The 20,121-nt window shown below is 42.9% G+C and overlaps 1 protein-coding gene across 2 annotated transcripts in view; it reads left to right on the top strand.

Annotated features, from left to right (window-relative positions):
• Positions 1 to 18,291, top strand: part of HLF (HLF transcription factor, PAR bZIP family member) — a 37,075-nt gene extending 18,784 nt beyond the window's left edge. Inside the window, exons 3-5 of one of the 2 annotated variants that reach the window (XM_058852420.1) lie at positions 10,990 to 11,210; positions 14,087 to 14,309; positions 14,404 to 18,291. In XM_058852420.1, coding sequence (XP_058708403.1) covers positions 10,990 to 11,210; positions 14,087 to 14,302 — 437 coding nt within the window. In that variant the 3' untranslated portion in view covers positions 14,303 to 14,309; positions 14,404 to 18,291. Of the gene's footprint in view, positions 1 to 10,989; positions 11,211 to 14,086 lie in introns of both variants that reach the window. The other variant, XM_058852419.1, reaches the window with a different exon arrangement.
• Positions 18,292 to 20,121: the final 1,830 nt, after the last annotated feature.

Raw genomic sequence — 20,121 nt, 5'->3', positions numbered from 1 at the left:
TTTTGGTACTCGTTGTTCTGGTTTTGGTCCATGTGAGTGCCTTTGTGAGGCACAGAACTCTCTGCAGGCATTAGTTTGGGTTTGGAGGGCTCCTCAGCAAAGCAGTTTCTTGCCATTTTCTGGTGCTCAGTGACTCCTCCACATTTAGAAGTGAATTTTTCAGTGCCCAGTGTTCAGCGCTGTAATATCTTTTAATTAGGTTTGCTTTTTGAAGTTACCTGATTTTGCCTGTGGCTGGCATGCCACCAAAACCTGTTTTATGCAGCAGCTGTATGGAGTAGTGACAGGCACAGGATATAATATATCCATATTCAACAGCCTGTTCTCCTGGAGTTTTCCCGAAGTGGTGATGTGTTCCCTTCCTTCCTCTGGCCCCCTTTTTCAGGCTACCCAGGCCTGATGCATCTGTATGGTTTATAAACGGAGATAAATGCATCAGTAGAGAAAAAGCTACAACCACACACACTTTATGTGTGCTTCTTGGGAATAAAGCTAATAAATAAAAGCAACTTCGACCTCTGCAGTTATTGGGCTGTAACAACCACCCAAGTATAATTTTCTGGGATTTGCTGTTTGTTTGGGTTTTCTTTTTTTTTCCCCAAAACATATTAGAGGATCCTAATCTAAGGCAGGGAGAAAATAAAATGTACTCAGCCTTACTTAGATCCCATTCTGACAGCTCATTATTTTATTTTATACATATTTATTGTATATTATTTTATTTTATAGAAATTATACATTTTATAATTTTTTTATTAAAAATATGTTATGCAAATCATCCTCAATAAATAAAAAAGTGTGCTTTGTTTTAGTGAAATGTAAAATGGAAACAAGTAGAAAGTGACTGCAACAGATAGTTCAGATTTAAACTGCGTGCACAGAACAGATCAAAAGAGAAGAGGAGATTTTCAAGTTCTGTAACTCTGCCCAGTGACCTCTTTTCCTTCAGGGATGTATTCCAGTGCTGCTGATAGCATCTGCTGTCTGTCTCTCGGCTCCCCATTAGCTGCTGATGGGAAGGCAGAGGAAATGGACCTGTTTCACGTGGCTTTTCCATGCCAGTTGAAATCTCCCTTGGCTGTGTTTTGATAACACACCCAGGCAAGCAGGGCTTGGGTACCAGAACTGGGTAATAGATCCACGAGCCATGGGTGGCATATGCTGTCAGAATGACAGGAGGGCTCTTTGAAAGACCTGTTTACTGAGAGCCTGCTGTCCTAGATAGACAAATAAACAGAACAATGGGAAAGGGGCTGACTTGGAGCGTTGAAAAGCACATTGGCAGTGGCACAGACACATCTTGAGGACAAGTGTTGTCTTTGTTTTGAGCAGAATTCCTCATGAGGGTGCATTTATGGATGGTGAGGTTGTGGCAAGGTGAGGGTCTCCCAGGGAACAAGGGACAAGGCAAGAGGAAACAGCCTCAAGCTGCACCAGGGGAGGTTCTTGCTGCATGCCGGAATTATTTCTTCACTGAAAGGGTGGTTTAGCATTGCAAGGGGCTGCCTATGGAGGTTTAGAGTCCCAGTTCTGGAGGTGTCCAGGGGAGGCCTGGCTGTGGCACTCAGTGTTCTGCACTGGTGACAAGGTGGGGATTGGACTCAGTGATCTTGGAGACCTTTTCCAAACTCAGTGATTCTGTGACTCTGTGGTATATGAGGCTGTTACCTAAACCAGGGCTCTCTCTAAAATCTGGTTTATTAAAGCTGGGTACATAATTGTCCAAGGAAAGGGAAATGGATGGTTTTTTCTCCTTCAGAGCAGGTTGACAATTCTGATGCTTCTCTGGAATCTTCCCTTTAAGAAAAGAATGACTGTACTTTTTGAGGAATCTTGCTATGTGAACTTCCAGGCAATAAAAATATGTCAAAGAATGTCAAGAAGCTCCAGTGTACCAGAGAACATAAGCATCTTGAACTGAGACATACTTCTAAGACAAGTATAAATTAAAATTAAATACTGGTGTGAGCATTCTTCCCTGCAACTCTTCTTCAGGCCCTCTCCCCACTGAATTCCATCTTGGCTGATCTTTGTTAGGAAAGCAGCATCCTACAGAAAAATCAGGCATTTAGGAATGCTGTGGATTTTATGCTTTTCAAGAATATTAAAATCCCTGTTCAGTGTCATGGGAGCAGAATCAAACCCTCTGTTCCTCCGTGTAGCCATTCTGCAAGGGAATTGTTCAGAGCAGGAGCAGCTACTGTCAGGCAGCTTGCAGGGGTAGTTTGGAAGGAAAAAATTTATTCAAAAATTGGATTTCCTGGTTGTTTTCAGAGATGAGGTCTTGTTGAGCTCATAAGCACTGCCTTCACACAGGCTAAATTCCAGGAAGGGCTTTCAGAGTATGGATCTTACAGAAGAGATGAGTCTGAAGTCTGGGAGATGCAGTGGAAGATTTTACCTGCTGGTGCCTCTTATTTGTTTGTTCATTGTTTTGAAGGGCAGAACGTTGCTGGGCCAGCAGGCAAAGGGTGTTCCATGGTAACCACAGGCAGGACTGGCAAGTGAGTCTCTCAAAGATCTGCAAACACACAACTGAAGGCCACGTGTGCAGCCTCAGATAGCAAACCCTGTCCCTTGGAAATGCAGGCTTTAATTCCATTATATCCTTCTCTTTCCCTTTTCCCATTTTGCCTGTGGAGCTCAGACCAGCTCTGGGCTGAATCTGGGCTGTTTCAGGAAGGAAGTGGTTGTCTGTAGGATCTTGACCTCATTTACTGCAGATGTGAGAGGATGCAGGGAACAGCAGGAGGAGAAGGGAAAATCTGACAGGAAGGACTGAAGGATCTTGTCTGGGGAGACTGGACTTTGCTTAAAGTTTTAGCAGAATTATGAAGAGTTAATTTGATTTTGTGAACGTGTCATACTGTGTGTTTGCTTCCCTTTCTGTGAGGAGCCCAGTGTGACACCTTGGGTGGCTCTCACCTGTGTCCCACAGGTGCAGAAGCACATGAAATGTAGCCAATGACTGCAACATTTGCTAACCTGAGAGAATGATGATTTGATTTAAAATGTCTGTACTTCTTCATCTGCAAAGAGAAGTCTTGCCCCTTCTTTGATGGGAGTCTTGTGGGGAAGAAGCTGTTTCTGAAGCACACAGACACAGTAGTTGTCAGTGCTGGAGGGAACTCCTGAAATAATTTCTCTACAGGAGGTTGGAATAATTTTATGGCAAATATAATATGGATTTATCTGGATAAATCAAAATGGGTGAAACGAGTGTCTCCTTAAGGAGGAAAGAATCCAGGTAAGATAGGATGTGATTGAAACTTTGAAGATTGTTGCAACCATGACTGTACTTCTTACACAGCTCTTGCACTTAATTTTAAAAACAATCTGAAAAGACAACCTAGACTTTCTCATGTCCCACTCTTACAAACAGGCACACTGGAAATGAGTAGAAATGGATGTGACAGCCCCCCACAGTGTCCTGCTGGTGGGACTGAGTAGAGGATGGCAACTGACCCCTGCTGTAAGGAGCTGAAGGACAACAGGGAGCTTTGCCAGGGTTTTGTTTGTTGCAGAAAATCTGTGGCACCTGGGAATGTGGAGCTGTGTTTGTACCATCAGCACAGGCTGATCCTGCCCTGTTCCCTTCAACAGTGCTCTTCTACTGAATGAATTCATCACAGCCTTTGCTGGAACAGCCTTCCCCTTCCAGGCTCTCTCCCTCTCATCTTTGGCTGCCAGTCTCTGTCATCCTCACCTTCCTCACCTCCTTACAACCTTCTCAGCTTTGAGTCCTGATCACTTAATGAAATCGTGCCCTTCTCCTCCTGCCTCAGCATGCCCACAGCTGGATCATGCTGCCTGGGGAAGCATCACAGCTCTGGAGGTTTTTAAAAAGCATGTAGATGTGGCACTGAAGACATGGTTTTGTGGTGGAGTTGGCAGTGCTGAGTTAATGCTTGGACTTGATGATCTTGGAGGGCTTTTCCAATCTAAACTGTTCTGTGGTTCTCTGAAGTAACACTGACCCAGGAGCTGCCCTCTCTTCCAGTGCACAGGCTACTAGCACACTGCAGTGAAAAGTCTGCCAGAAATTTTTAACAGGTTCAAAACAAAGTATTTTTTGTGGAACCCTTTTCGGGAAACTGTAGAACCATTTTGGCAGAAACAACAGTTGGCGCACAAGAAATCCAAACAGAATGGTTGAAATCTGGCAAAGGCTGAAGGAACTGAAGACAGCATCCTCTAATGGGAAGTGTCAGACAATCTTAATAAGGCTACCAGTCCTGCCTGGAATAATACTGTAGAGGCCCAGAGCAGGAGGCACACAATGCTGAGAGGGGAAATGACAATTCTTTCATAATTAAATGCACAAGGTTTGTAAACAATGCTGATATCTTAAAAAAGTACACATTTTAAAAACACTTCTTAGTGTGCCAGTCCTCCTATAGTGTGTGTTAAAAGCAGTGAATTATGTCGTGGTTGCAGTGGGTTGAGATCCTTCTTTCCGCAGGAAGTGTTTGCAGTCACCCCATGTTCAGCAGAACGAGTTTGTGTGAGATAAGGAATAGAGGAATGCTCGTGCCAGCTTGGAGCCCTGGTCAAAATACACTGATCTCCTGTTGCTTGGGAAGGAAATAAAGCTCCTCTAATAACTGCTTGCATAAACACACCCAGAGGTGAAGTGTCTTCTTCACCCCAAGGCAGAGAGTGGTTGGGTTTGTCCTTTGTTGAGGGCAGGAGGATTCCAGTGTGTGGCTTTAGTCCTTTCCACCTAAATGGTTTCTGGAAAGCAGCTACAATCCAAATGGCAGGGAAATTACATAGAGTAAAGATAGATAAAAGGTTGTTTATGATATTGTAGATGAGGAATGATAACCTGACAAGATGCTGTCCTTGGATAAATCTTGACCTCCAGAATACCCCTTTTACTTTTCTTCCCGTGGGGATTTTTGCCTGTCTCAATCCCTGCACTCTTGCTGTGTGCTCTGCAGTGAGAGAACTTTTCCTGGAGGCTGAAGGAGTTAATCCAGAGCTGGATGACAGATTAGTCCAGGACAGGCTGTGATTTGGAGTAAGGGAACTATCCCAAATAGCTGCTCAGCTGCCAAGGGGATAGATGGCTTTGGAAAATATACAGGGAGAGCTGTGGAGCAGCTCTGGGTGAGGATTATCTGTCAGTTTAACCACTGTGCTGCAGAGCCTGACTGACACACGCAAAGTGCCTTCCATTTATATAAAGAAAAATTATTACCAAACACATGTTTTATCTCTGGGCTGCTAATAAATTGAGTAGGAAACTCCTCTTTTATTTCCCTCCAATGTGTGTAAAAAATTGGGAAAAATATTTTGATTAGAACATTTTCATTCCCTTTTCTTCCTCTCTGGTGCTGTTCTCCAGCCAGCTGTTGAGCTGATGAGGAGTGTAGAAGGGCTGTGAGAAGGGAGATTTTCTGAAAATCAGACACATTTCTATGGGAGTTGAGTGATTCAGAATTGTGTTCCACATAATTTACCAGGGATCTCTGGCAATACAGATAAGAAGTCTGCCAAGCAGTAGTGCAGCTGAAGAGGTTATTTCTGTCTTCACTCTCCTGGGCACAGCTGGTAGGTGGGATGTTTCAAAAAGGGGAAATTAAGAGTCAGGATATGGTGATTGAACTCCCCATGATACCAGATCAGCATTTGGGGTTTTGTAGGTATACAAAAATGCTGCTATACTTAAGAATGGTGAATTTTAATTATTGCAAGCAATTTAAAGCTGCTATTTTTTTTTTACCACAGTTTGGTAACCTAGATGACACAAGTGAATGGCCTCAGTCCACTTCTCTCTCATAAAGGAGCCACACTGAAAATACTGCCATTACATTGGGCTTCTCACTGGCAATCTCTGCTGGGAGGAGGAGGAGGACAACTGAAAGGATTAGAACAGCAAACTTCCAAGTCCATTTTCCTGGAAAATTTTCCACTATGCTATTATCTGCCAGAACAACACCATAAGCACTGGCAAAGGCAAGATGTTAGGGCAGCAGAATTGCTGGGGTTGTCAAAACCTGCTGGTCCCTTTGGCAGGAGACACCTGGAGCTCTGTCTGTCCTGGCATACTCCTTCTTGCCTGAGTGGAGCTCTACAAGTGGGAAAGGCTCCAGACAAAAGGCGAGTGTTGACATAGCTGTGGTCTCTCCAGGCCATGGTTGAGACACATCACTAGGGTGGTATGAGGGGAAGTTTCCATTAACAATTGTTCCCAGCTTGCTTCCACCACCACCACCACCATGGAGCTCTGCAGCTGGATTTCTAAAAGAGCTTAATGCTCAAGAGTTCCCATTTCAGCAACTTAAACAGAGGGGCTAAGTTCTTTCCAAAACACTTGGCAGTCATCAGCCCCCATTGAGAACAAAGCTGAAGCACATTAAACAGTCCAGCCACTTCACTGTTGTGAAAATTTGGCCGCTGCTGTGAGCACAGGGTATTTAAATAATGCAGAGCCCAACAAAGGCATCTGGCTCCCAAAGCTGGGCACTGAGGGGCTTTACCTTGCAGAGTGGGTTTCCTCCTTGCGATTCCGTGTGCATCTGAGCTCTAAGCAGCCCTTTCTGTGGCTGTTGTGACAGCTGGGAAGCTTGCTGATGCGAGGGTAAGTCGGCTGCTGGGCACATGACATTCAGATTGCTGTGCTTATTTGACCTACCTCTGATTGCGAGGAATTTAGTGCATAAAAATAACACCCCTTACAAATTTGGCAGGAGGATGCAGAGCGAAAGTGCCGTGCACACCCAGGGAGAGGAGCCCGGGGAGCGATGTAACGCGAGGCCACGCTCTGCACTCCCCCAGTGACAGCAGTGCCAAGGCCAGCACAGCCCACGCTGTCATCTTGGATTACAAGTTCCAGCACCACGGAGATGTCATGGCCACTGGCCAGCAAACTAACGAAGACGGGTTCCTGGCTTGCACTATTGGCAAAACTTGATAGGATAAATAAAAAATCCTGGATGCCAGGAGTTGCCCAATGAAAAATGCTGGACAAAGCATTTCTGGTTTTTCTGCCTGGGGCTTGAGATGCTGTTGTTAACTCTGTTGTTCTTGACGGAGATGCTGATCATTTGCAGGAGTATGACAGAACAGAGACTGGCCAGAGGTGAGTGTGCCATGTGGGTGTAGGATAACTCACAGGGCAGCACTCTTGGGATTCCTAGTGATGGTGTTTAGACACATGGTTTGTTCAGGCTTTAGTGAACAGCATTCCCCTAGAACAAGCCTCTCACTGGCACTGGAACATCTTGTGTTTGCTGAAGGGCCAGCTCTGTAGTCACGAAGCATTTTTGCCCTTCTTTTTTCAGGGTGATAGTGTAGAATTTCTACACTACAGAGCTGATGTAGTTGTGTAATATGGCACATTATAGATAAATGATAATATGCAAACTGATCCTGTATATCAAGAACTTCAGCAATATTTAAATACAAGCTCACTCACATAGGACAATTAGAAGGCTGGGCCAGATTTCACAATCCACTTGACTTTTAGAAACACCCTGCAGGCTCACCAGAAATATTATAAAAGTACTCAGAGTTTGTGTCTTGCTTCATTTTTATCTGTATTACAGCACGTGCATGGTTTATAGGTGCGTACATTTGTGTATTTGTCTGCAGTAAGGAATGACTGGCTGCTCTGGAGCGGGAACTCACCCCAGGAGCTTTTCCTGCTTGTCCTTTCATCGAGGCCATGGCATGGTCCTGAGACCCATCCATCCATCATCCATCCATCCATCCATCCATCCATCCATCCATCCATCATCCATCCATCCATCCATCCATCATCCATCATCCATCATCCATCCATCCATCATCCATCCATCATCCATCCATCATCCATCCATCCATCCATCCATCCATCCATCATCCATCCATCCATCATCCATCATCCATCATCCATCATCCATCCATCCATCATCCATCCATCCATCATCCATCCATCCATCCATCCATCATCCATCCATCATCCATCCATCCATCCATCCATCCATCCATCCATCCATCATCCATCATCCATCATCCATCCATCATCCATCCATCCATCCATCCATCCATCATCCATCCATCCATCCATCCATCATCCATCCATCCATCCATCCATCATCCATCCATCATCCATCCATCCATCCATCCATCCATCCATCCATCCATCCATCCATCCATCATCCATCATCCATCATCCATCCATCCATCCATCATCCATCCATCATCCATCCATCCATCATCCATCATCCATCCATCCATCCATCATCCATCCATCATCCATCCATCATCCATCATCCATCCATCATCCATCCATCCATCCATCCATCATCCATCCATCCATCCATCCATCCATCCATCATCCATCCATCCATCCATCCATCCATCCATCATCCATCCATCCATCATCCATCCATCCATCCATCCATCCATCATCCATCCATCCATCCATCATCCATCCATCATCCATCCATCATCCATCCATCCATCCATCCATCATCCATCCATCCATCATCCATCCATCCATCATCCATCCATCCATCCATCCATCCATCCATCATCCATCCATCCATCCATCCATCCATCATCCATCCATCCATCATCCATCCATCCATCATCCATCCATCCATCCATCCATCATCCATCCATCATCCATCCATCCATCATCCATCCATCATCCATCATCCATCCATCCATCCATCCATCCATCCATCCATCCATCATCCATCCATCCATCCATCCATCATCCATCCATCCATCCATCCATCCATCCATCATCCATCCATCCATCCATCCATCCATCCATCATCCATCCATCCATCATCCATCCATCATCCATCCATCCATCCATCCATCCATCATCCATCCATCATCCATCCATCATCCATCCATCCATCATCCATCCATCCATCATCCATCCATCATCCATCCATCATCCATCCATCCATCATCCATCCATCCATCATCCATCCATCATCCATCCATCATCCATCCATCCATCATCCATCCATCATCCATCATCCATCCATCATCCATCCATCATCCATCCATCCATCATCCATCCATCCATCATCCATCCATCATCCATCCATCCATCATCCATCCATCCATCATCCATCCATCCATCATCCATCCATCATCCATCCATCATCCATCCATCCATCATCCATCCATCCATCATCCATCCATCCATCATCCATCATCCATCCATCCATCCATCCATCATCCATCATCCATCCATCATCCATCCATCCATCCATCATCCATCCATCATCCATCATCCATCCATCCATCATCCATCCATCCATCCCTCCATCCATCATCCATCCATCATCCATCCATCCATCCATCCATCATCCATCCATCATCCATCCATCATCCATCATCCATCATCCATCATCCATCCATGATGATGCCCCCATGGCTGCCATCCCTTGTTGGGAGGTGACACCAGGGCAGGGAGGTGACTCAAGCCCGCCCACCGCCGTCTCCAGGAGGGATGAGGCCAGTCTCCGGTGGCAGAAGGAGAAATGTCTGTGCTGCCATCAGTTCCTGGCTGTATGACCAGGGGACAGCTGGAAATGCCACATCCTTGCCCTGAGAGCGGGGAGAAGCCGGTGGCACCGCCAGTTCCTGCTGGATTAACGAGGGACAGCAGGCAGCGCGTCCCGAGCCAGGAGTGGCAGCACTCCGCAGCAGCACAATGCGGGCAGCACCATCCCTCCCTCTCCTGCAGCCACATCTATAATTTGATAACTTTGATCCTCCTTTTCTCCTCTCCCTGGCCCTCACCAGCCTTTCCTGGAAGCTGATTTTATCAGCTCTAAAACAGGAGTTACAAAATCCTCCCTTAGCAAGTGCAATTCCCCCGGTGCGTTTTCCGTGCAGTTCCCATATTATTAAAATAAAAACTACATTGTTAATGCTGGCCTTGGAATTAGAAATGGCATGTAATGTTTACTGTTTTACACCCTAAATATTGCAAATGTGGGCACAAGTAAGGAAATATTACACAGCCACAGGATGTTTTTGTAGTTATCATGAAAGCCGTCATCTCGCTAAAGTCAAAGTGAATTAGCAAATAGGCAATATTATAAAAGAATATCTGCTTCAATCAGAAGTCTTCCCTCTGAAGTCTGTGAGGCTTCTACTTCTGAGGCATGTGAAAACTTCTGAAAATTCTGCCCCCAGGGATAGTCCGTGCTTAGGCAGCTGACTTCAGGATCCTATTTTTGGAACCTTTGCTTGAGATTTTAAATTGGATTTTTAGTGGGAATGGTGCCCAAATTGATGCTGTAGGATCTTGAAGGCTTTATCTAAAATAAAAAAGATAAAAATGGGAGGTATATCACTCATTTTCTGGGGATATGCTCCTTTTTATTAGATTTTATATACTATAAAAGAGAAATGCAGCATCAATAAGTGTCTTCTTCATTTCTGCAGAGCATCTTTAAGGAATCGTTGTAGCCTTTCATGCTGCTGGTTTCCTTCACTGTGTTTTAGAATATCCCTGGTAGGATTTCATCAAGAATAAATAGCAGTCTCCTTGGAGTGCTTCAGCACAGCTGAAAGTGCACTTTCATGAGATGCTATTCATGGCAAATACTGTACATTGATTGTAAAATAAACGTATGTTCAGAGGTTTAACTGTGAGGGGTTACAGTGTGCTGATAGATCTGAACTAAATGACAGAACTTTTGATCTGTCCCTGAGGATGGGATGCTAATGAAGGGGCACAGGTTGGAACAATTTATCTTCTGCCTGCAGTCCAGTGCAGCTCAGTGTTGGCTTCAGTGATGTTGTGTGGGAATCCAAGATTAGCAATCAGAGTTAGGAACAGATTCTGAATATAAAGGCCATGAGCATGTCTGGATCAGCACCTTGCAGAATGGACAATCTAATATTTAGCAAGCAAAGACACCAAATCTGAAGGGAAAACTAAAAGAATTATTGCTTGTAAAATCCTTTGATACAATTAACATATATTTTTTTTAACATAGCTGTATTTATCCTGTATTTCTCCAGGTCAGATCTTGCCAGCAAACCGGAACACACCGAGCCCCATTGATCCTGAGACTATCCAAGTTCCTGTTGGCTACGAGCCTGACCCTGCAGATCTTGCTCTGTCCAGCATTCCTGGCCAGGAGATGTTTGATCCTCGCAAGCGCAAGTTCTCCGAAGAAGAGCTGAAACCACAGCCCATGATTAAGAAAGCTCGCAAAGTCTTTATCCCAGATGACCTGAAGGTAATTTGGAGCTGGTGACAAGGTCATTCCTACAGGGTCTCTGACAGTTGCTCACTGAGGTAGAGGTTTGGAGCATGAATCTGTTCTGTCATGTAAGGTAAATCTTTCAATCTAAATCTGACTTTGCTGTAGAATAAAACTGTTCAGGGTTCTGGATGGCACTGAAGGGAGGATGTCCCGTATTAGTTATGCAACAGTTGAAATTCATGAGCTCAATATTCATTTCCTTTGTATGCCAGAAACTTCCTGCTTGACCTTGGACAAGCTTGCTTTGTCCCATATTTCCCACTTATGAAACAGCCTGATCATGTTTCCTTTTTCTTCATCCCCTTTCTATTCATGTTTCCTTTTTCTTCATCCTCTGTCTATTCAGCACAGACTGTAAATCCAAGGAGAATGGAGGACCCTGATGACAAACTGAAGTATATTGTGTCTTATTTGGAAGTTGCTGTAGTTCTGTGTTTAATAATGAATGAGAACACTATAGTAAAAACTATTTCACTAATATATATTCACTAATCCAGGTGAAAGAATCTAGACAAGTGGTAGGAAAACAGAAGAAAACGGATTTTTTTCTGCTGAGAGGTGTGTTTTAATACAATATGTAAAATACAATACTACATCAGTATTTTAGAAGAAAGAGTCTGTGCCACTCACTGCTTCTGAGATGTGAACAGCAAAGTGCATGAAGATAGAAGGAAAATTGATCAACTGATGCAGGTTATCAAACACTCTGAATATTATTTGCAAAGTTGTTTTCCTGGTATGTGGTTTCCAAGAGGATCTCTTTTATCAGAGGCAGTCAGGGCAGAATTTCATTCTGCTGTTGCTACTGCCCCCAAGAGACACAGCCTGAGAGCCTGTTGGAGTCAGTGGGAATCCCTGGCTGCATGTGCAGGGAGCCTGGGATGCCATGTGTTTGCAGCAGATTGATAGCATTAGGGAAAGAAGCTATTTTTATCCCTGAGCATGCTGCGGTGCGAGTTAAAAGCACAGAAATCACAATTGCAGCAGTGTTCAGGTTGCTGTCACTCAGCTTTCCTTTGCAAAGTTTTGCCTGCACCTGACCTTACTTGTCCCTTACCTGGCCATGCCCTGTTGGGTTGCAGTGGCCAAGGGAGAGGTGTTTGCTGCAGGAATGGCTGGAGTTTCTCCCTTGTCACGTCTCCCAGGTACCCCCATTCATCAAAGCAAGCTTTTGGCAAAGGTCCTGTTGGCCAGAGGTGGAAGCCAGCAGTGCAGCACAGGAGTGGAGCAGGAGCTCAGGGTCTCATTCCCTTGGGATCATCCTATCGCTTGCCCTTGACTCGTTTCAGAGCACTTGACCCAAGTGCTGCTTCTGCCCTGGCATGTGGAGCAGCCTCTGGGTTCTGGGGGAGGGTAAGCAGATTAGACCAGTCAATCGTCTCTGGGCTGCATGTGATTTGGAAATGCCAGCCCTACCTCTTTCAGGCCTGGATTAAGGGATTTGCCGTAGCAATTTGTTAAAATAAAGAGGGATGAAGCCTAGGTGGCACACTAATAAATTGCTTAAAGCTGATTTTTATGGAGTGAATTGAGATGGGAAATTATAAACAAGATTTGGGTCATAGCTTTTTGCTGCATGCTTGTTTTTTTGGAGGATTTTGCGGGGCCTCATCCACGTACAGGTGAAGAGCCATTTAGAGATAATGCTGGCTCCAGATCAGCATTCCTGCACACTTTGTTGAGCCAAACTGATAGAAAGCAGTTCAGGAGGCCTCCTGCCAGCAGTTGTTTTGCTCCTGCTTTGCCTTGTGCAGCAGCAGAAGGTGCAGAGCAGCAGGATTAGGCTGGGCTGAAGGAGCCAGGAGTGGTGGGTGTGTGCTCAGTGCAGCATAGGAGCAGCTGTCTCTGCTGCCCTGTGCTGGTCCTTGCGAGCTGCACAGGGAAATGGAAGCGTGTTAAAATGAAGAAAGAGGGAGTTTGAGCTCTGTGACTTTTCCCAGCAGTTTGAGGGTTGAGTGGCTGCATAACTTGTACTCCTCAGGGGGCTGAATTTCACTTTTCCTGAGAGATTCTGCCTGCTTTGTATTTCCTGAGTTGTTCCAAAGTTATAGAACTTAATTCATTTATGAAGCCACATCAAAACTACCATTTTGCTGAAGACCACTTCATTGGAAGACTGGAAATCAGGTGAAATTCAGTAGTTACTTTGAGTCTTTGATACACCAAGGCAGTAAGGTGATCTAGAACCAAGTGTTCAGGGATAACACTTTGGGAATATGTTAGCTTATGAAACCTCAGGGGGTCGTGGACCTATTTCTGTCCAATGCTTTTTTCTCCCACAGTCAAAGCATATTGCACAAATCTCTGTGGTTGATCCCAGCCATCATCGCCGTCCCAAGGAATCCTCTTGCAGTGACTTAGTGGTGCAGACAGGAACATTTTGGGGCTCTGCAGAGTGCTTTGAACATTGAAAAAGAGCGGAGCAGAAGATGAAACGGGTGATAGCAGCACAGAGAGTGAAGCAGGTGTTGGCTGGCAGCGCTGAGCAGGGCCAGGGGTGATTATTGCTGCTGTGCAGGGTGAATCACGGCGCTTGGGTAAGGTGGATGCGCTAACTAGGTCAGCCTACAGGGGAGATGGATTGTACCTCCGGAACATTGCTTCACTTTTCCTTGGAGGAATTCCCTGTCAGGAGGATGAGGGGTTAGCGTAAACATTTTGACAGAAACATGTGACAGCATCTGCGCTGCCAGGGCGGATTGTGCCGTGCAAAGCCGCGGCTCCACGGCGTGACCCTGGAGCCACCGCGGCTGCTGGGAGCGGCTCCCGGTGGGCAGCTCTGCTTTTCCCAAAATCTAACACCTCTCCCTGCCTCTGTGTGTGTGTGTGTGTGTGTGTCTCACGAGCAGGACGACAAATACTGGGCCAGGCGCAGAAAGAACAACATGGCAGCGAAGCGCTCGAGGGATGCGCGGCGGCTGAAGGAGAACCAGATCGCCATCCGCGCCTCCTTCCTGGAGAAGGAGAACTCGGCCCTGCGCCAGGAGGTGGCCGACCTGCGGAAAGAGCTGGGCAAGTGCAAGAACGTCCTGGCCAAGTACGAAGCTCGGCACGGCCCCCTGTAAATCCGAGGTGGGGGAAAGGGGGTGTTTTGATTGGTTTTGGTTTTTTTTTTTTTCTTTTTTCTTTTCTTTTTTTCTTTTTTTTTTTTTTTTCTTTGTCGCAGGTTGGCATTTGACTAGATGGACAATGTGTTTCCTGTTTGATAGCACCACACCCAAACCAACCTTTCTGTCTTCAGCACTTTACCAGAAGCAGAAACAAAACTGACTTAACATTGGGGTTTTTTTGGTTTTTTTTTTCTTTTTTTTTTTTTCTTTTTGTTTGCGTGTACGTGTCCCTGTGTGTGTGTGTGTGTGTCTGTGGGTGTGCATGTGCGTGGGTGTCGATGTGTGTGTGCATCTCAGCACTTCCCATTTTTATCAGCCCTCTTCAAAGGGTGCCACATTTTTACCTGGACTGTTGAGAACCTCCATAGTAAGCTTTTTATTACCTTTTTTTTTTTTTGTTTTTTTCTCTTCAGTGCTGCTTCAGAGTAGGGGTTTTACGTTCTCGTAATCAGTTCCATCCTCCTGATTTACTTGGAAAGATCCCAGCATAAATTACAAAAAAAAAAAGGAAAAAAAGAAAAAAGAAAAAAAAAGTAGATCTCAGTTTTTTTTTCGAGAGTAACAAGCTATCGTTTTCAGTCTGTCTAATCAGAAAAGTTAACATGCTAATGAAGTGCACAAATAATAATTTAGTACTACACTGCAGAACTATTAATTTATAGATCGCTTTCGTTGTATTTTTAAGTTTTGGTGATAATTGTCTTCAGATTTAAAAGTGCTGTTAGACTGAGTTTAGCTATACTCATGATAGATCCCATAATGGCTTCTCTGTAGCTACTAAGGTTCCTTTTCTCTCCACGGACCCCAGGTAGGTAGGTAGGAGTTGTTGGTAGAGCACAGAGTGTGTACCTTGCACTGCCTGTACCTGAAGCAATAATCCTGCGTGCATGCTGCCCCCGTGTTCCCCGTGGACATGGGATGGTTCCCCACCCAACAGGAGTCTCAATGTCTTTAACAAGGAGTTCCAAAAAGTCCCAGGCACGTTCCCATGAGCATGCTGGCTGTGTCCCTGCCGTGGGGGAGCGCATGTGTAAGGAGCAGGATCATTAGTTGAAAGCGAGAACAAAATTAAATAGCGTCAAATCAGATCTGATGTTGAAATCAGAGGGGCTTTTCTGTTTTCAGTTAGTTACTCCATTTTGTGATTAAAAGTTGAATAAATACCTAAATTCAGTTGTTTTTTTCCCATGTTTTGTAATATATTTTCTGTGGATTATATCTTGCTGTTTTAAAAAAATCACTTTTATTCAGTTAGAAGAAGTCACTGGTTTGCAAAGCCCATTTTTTCCTAGTGATTGTTGTTTTGAGTGTGACATGAACTGATGGTTCTGAACTTTATTGTTTTAAACTCTGCTTTTGAAGATGTATGTTCTAATATAAAGTGGACTTCTGAAAAATGAATGTAAGAGACACTGGTGTATTTCAGAGGGGGATGGTGTTGTCATATACTGTGGTTAATCCAATCAATCTGTTTACTCTAGACCAAAAGGATAGATATTATAAAATGTATAAAGTTTATACAGAATAATTATAGTATGTTTGTTTTGTACAGTATTTTTCAAGTACAAATACTGACAATGTATTTTGAAAGACATATATATAGCAAAAAGAAAAAGCTATTCCATGTTTAAAATATATAGCAAAGATATATATTCTCCATTATTGTATAGAAAGGAAATGCTTAGGGGTTTGTTGGTTGTTGTTTTCTTCTTCTTTTTTTAAATCCATAATAATTTAAGGCTGGCACACTGGCATGTTCTGTGCTTTAAATTAAATTTTTATGGAAGTAATATGACTTTCCAGGATGTTCCATATTACTGAAAAAGAGAGACTTTTTAACTTTTCATTAGAAACACATAAAGAAACTGTTTAACGGGGCAAAGAACAACATGGATTTTAGTCAACTATTGATTGGACATTACAACATTCTGTAATGGCAGAAAAATAATATATAACACAAAACCACTCATAGTCATTTCCAATCTGCTGCTGCTGCTATAATCTGTTTCCAGCTGAATTTCTTTTTTTTGTTATGAACAGCTCAGATCTTGTACACAGCTGTGTGTAGTGCATACAGTTAGTAACGTGAGGAAAATACGGTGCTACAGGTCTTGCTCACAGTTTTCTAAGTGTTCTGACATTATTTTCAAATAAAAGTGTTGTTCATTCCATTAAATCATTATTCATGCTTCAGGAGATGGCTGCAAAGAGCTCAGCATTTTGGTCAGCATTAAAAACACCCTTGCATGGATGGCATTTCTCCAGTATTTTTCCACAGACATACCTGGCTTGTCGGTGTTCTGTACCGTGCAGTGCTTGCCTGTGGACCATTTCTTCAGCAGATTGAGTTTCCATGTGCTGCAGCAAGGTTTGGAGTGCAGTGAGCTGTTCCCCAAAGGTCAGCAGAAGGCACTGCAGGGGACAGAGGCTCTGGCACAGTCTCTGCTGCAGCCACCTGGGAACAGCCCTGGTTTTCCCTCTGGGAGAAGCCCTGGCAGGGCTCAGAGGTGCTGGGACACCCCTTGAAGCAGCTCAGGAACCTGCAGCAGTCTCTAATCCCCCCACAAAGGGGACTTTGGGGGTGACCCAAGAGCAGGGTGAGCTCAGTGGTGCCACAGCAAGGGTGGGCTGTGACCACAGGACTTTGTGTAACGTGCAAAAGGCAGCTCAGAAAATAAAAAAAATAATAATAATTCTTTTGTTTCTTTGGCTAGGGAAGGGGTGGGGAAGTGGTTGAAGACTGGGTATCACAGGTTTATTGAGGCTTGGCCACAGAGAAGCACAGAGGGTCCTGGCTCTACCTTGCCCAGCAGTCCCAGAGCTGCTTCAGTGCCTCCTTGTCCCATCCCAGCACTGGCAATGTCACAGGCTGCAGCTTCTCTTTTAGGGTGGCACTTTCTGAGGAGCCTGGGGCACTTTGGCACTTCCCACCTCCCGTGGGACTGAGCTGCTCTGGCTGCTCTGAAAAGCTCACCTGGGAAAAACAAACAAACAAACAAACAAACAACAACTAAAAAAAGCAAAATATGTGGGCTTCAAATTTGGAAAATCTCCAGGCTCACTGTCCCGGTTGTCTCCCTGAAATAACAATGAAAATAAATAAATGGAAGTTCAGCTCATTTTCAGTTCCCAAAGACAGCTCAGCTGGGCTCATCACACCTCTGATGGCTTTGTTGCTCATGAAGGAGCTTTTAGGTATAAGAAATTGTAATTTTATAAAAATATAAATATATATATTTGCAGAATAATTAATAGCTTGTCTAAATAATTCACTGACCTCTCTTACACTATAAGCATTGGTGAAATGCTTGTCTTCTCTTTCGTTTTTTCCTGAAACTTAGAAGTGGATTTTTTTCTTTTTACAAAAGAATGCCCTAGAAATGAGTGGGGCTGGAGATGGATTTGTGCATCTGAGCACCTTGGGGCTCTCCATGGGAAAGGCAGAGGAGGAGGGGGGTGGGGTATTTCTTTTTCTGTTTTGAGTGGTGCTGAAATCACTAAACCAAGCACCGTGGAAATAAGTTCTGACTTGAATCCACAAAAGCAAGAAATTCAGAATGCAGGGGAGGAGCCAGAGCGAGTACCAGGGATGGGATTGGTTCAGACCCCCCTTATTTGAATGTCTTGCCTCTGTGGGTTTGTAATCCCCCCAGTTATCACTTTAAAATTATTTTTGCATGTAATTTTACAATAGAGATGTGCAGTATATTTTTATTTTGATGACTTTTATGTGAAGAAAAAAAAATTATATTAAAACTTACATGTGATCAACCATTGTATTTCTGGCAACACCAAAAGACAGAATTAAATACAAGTTTAACAAATAGATCAAATTATCTGTATGACAAGAAATGGTTTGCATCCTGTATGCTGTTCAGCCCAAATATTTTTTTTTTGTCTGTTATTCTTAATGTTTAATAAACTTTTAAATTTTTCTTCTCTCAGCTGTGTGCTTGTTTTGGTGTATCAGGGCATGGGGCTTTTGGGAGGGAATTTTTCTCCTCCATCCTCTGGTCTGTCCCACCAGGGGATGGATCCCAGCTCATTTGGGGGTGGGGGACAAAAATCCCCCAACCTTCCCAGCTGCCACCAGGGTTGGGTATAACCACAGCAAATGTGTATTTACATGAGATGAAATAATTCAAATTATACTATAATTAGTGCTATTTACAATTTTAACAAAATATTATATATATATATATATATATATATATATATGTAAGCACTAAAGTGGCACAGTGGAAGCACTATTTCCATACATACATTACACACTTCATACATCATGAGATCTTATCATGTGTTAATTCACTATAAATTCATACAGTAAATTCATAAATTGCTGCTTATCAAGGAGCACTTTTTATTGTTGTATAACTCATTAATTCTACTCTCCATTATAGCTAATATTTTATATGGCCCACATGACAGATAATACATCTGCAGTTTTTAGGTATCTAGTTGATATAAATAGGAGAGAAAAACTGTAACTCAGGACTAACCCTTACTTGTACACAAGTTATTAAATATGTGTACATATGTATCTATATATTTGTAGCTGGGTACAGAGCATGATGTATAGGCACACATACCTATAAAACTCTGCATTTTAATATACATAGTACCTATTATGCACAAAATGTATGTTTTAATAACACACTGACTCAAATCTCCCCTCTGCGGGTGTGCATGCTTTCATTAGTTTTAAATATATAGCTATAATATAAATTCATATATTAAATCCATATATTTTAATACACATTAAAGATATGTGTGTATATAAATTTATAAATATATAAATTAAAATTGTATTTTTGTATACAATAATTGTTTTTATACACCTTTATAAATGCATCAATAGCTTTATTAATACAAAGGTTTTTAATGAGACAGTGCATTCGGTCTAATAACCACAAACACACGTGTCTGCAGAAGCACAAATTGCTGTGCATCCACAGAGCTATACATTGGCTAATTATACCTTCATGGAGAATATTTAACAGCATTTATTTTATTGATAAACCTTTATAACTCGTTTTAAAAATACATATTTATTTTATTGCTATGAAAGTCTGGTTTTGCAATATTTGTTATGCACAAGCTACAATTGCTACAGTACAGTGTGAGCACACACATCCTTTTAGCTCTCTCTATGTTTTACATATTTACAAGTTTAATAACTGTATTTCATTTAGGCTACCAGAATTTGCTACTTGAATAAGTCTTTTTTAATACACGTGAAAAATGTTTTATCGTTAGAAAGGTGCCTTTATGATACTTGCTCTGAATTATGCACAGGAGTTGTCATAATATGTGTACATTTCCACACTCAGCCAGTTTGGGTGGCCATACATGTGCCCATATAGCTCTGTTTGGCTATAAATTCTGTGTATATATATATATATACACATATATATATGTATACATACCCTATACATATATATGTGTGTGTATATATATGTGTAGTGTGTCCATTTACCGTTGTATACACTGATATAAATTAAGTTATATTTTCATACAGCATACTTAGCAGATTTTAATAATCTAGGTTAATAGTTTTTATATTTCAATTATGTATTTTATTGCTGTAAAGGTCTGTTTTTACTACACTTTCTGTATTATGCACAGACACATATATGTGCACACACACATGTGCACTACCCTTCCTCTCGCTGTCTAGTCAGACAGAAATGTAATAATATTATTTCCATATAGCATATGGAACAGAATTAATTAGGTTTCTAATATTTTTATATGAAGATTAATCTAAAAATTGT

This window comes from Poecile atricapillus, chromosome 17 (genome assembly GCF_030490865.1).
Source record: "Poecile atricapillus isolate bPoeAtr1 chromosome 17, bPoeAtr1.hap1, whole genome shotgun sequence".
In the NCBI taxonomy this organism is placed as follows: domain Eukaryota; kingdom Metazoa; phylum Chordata; class Aves; order Passeriformes; family Paridae; genus Poecile; species Poecile atricapillus.
Note: the sequence above shows the minus strand (reverse complement) of the source record. Positions and strands in the feature narration are given on the sequence as shown.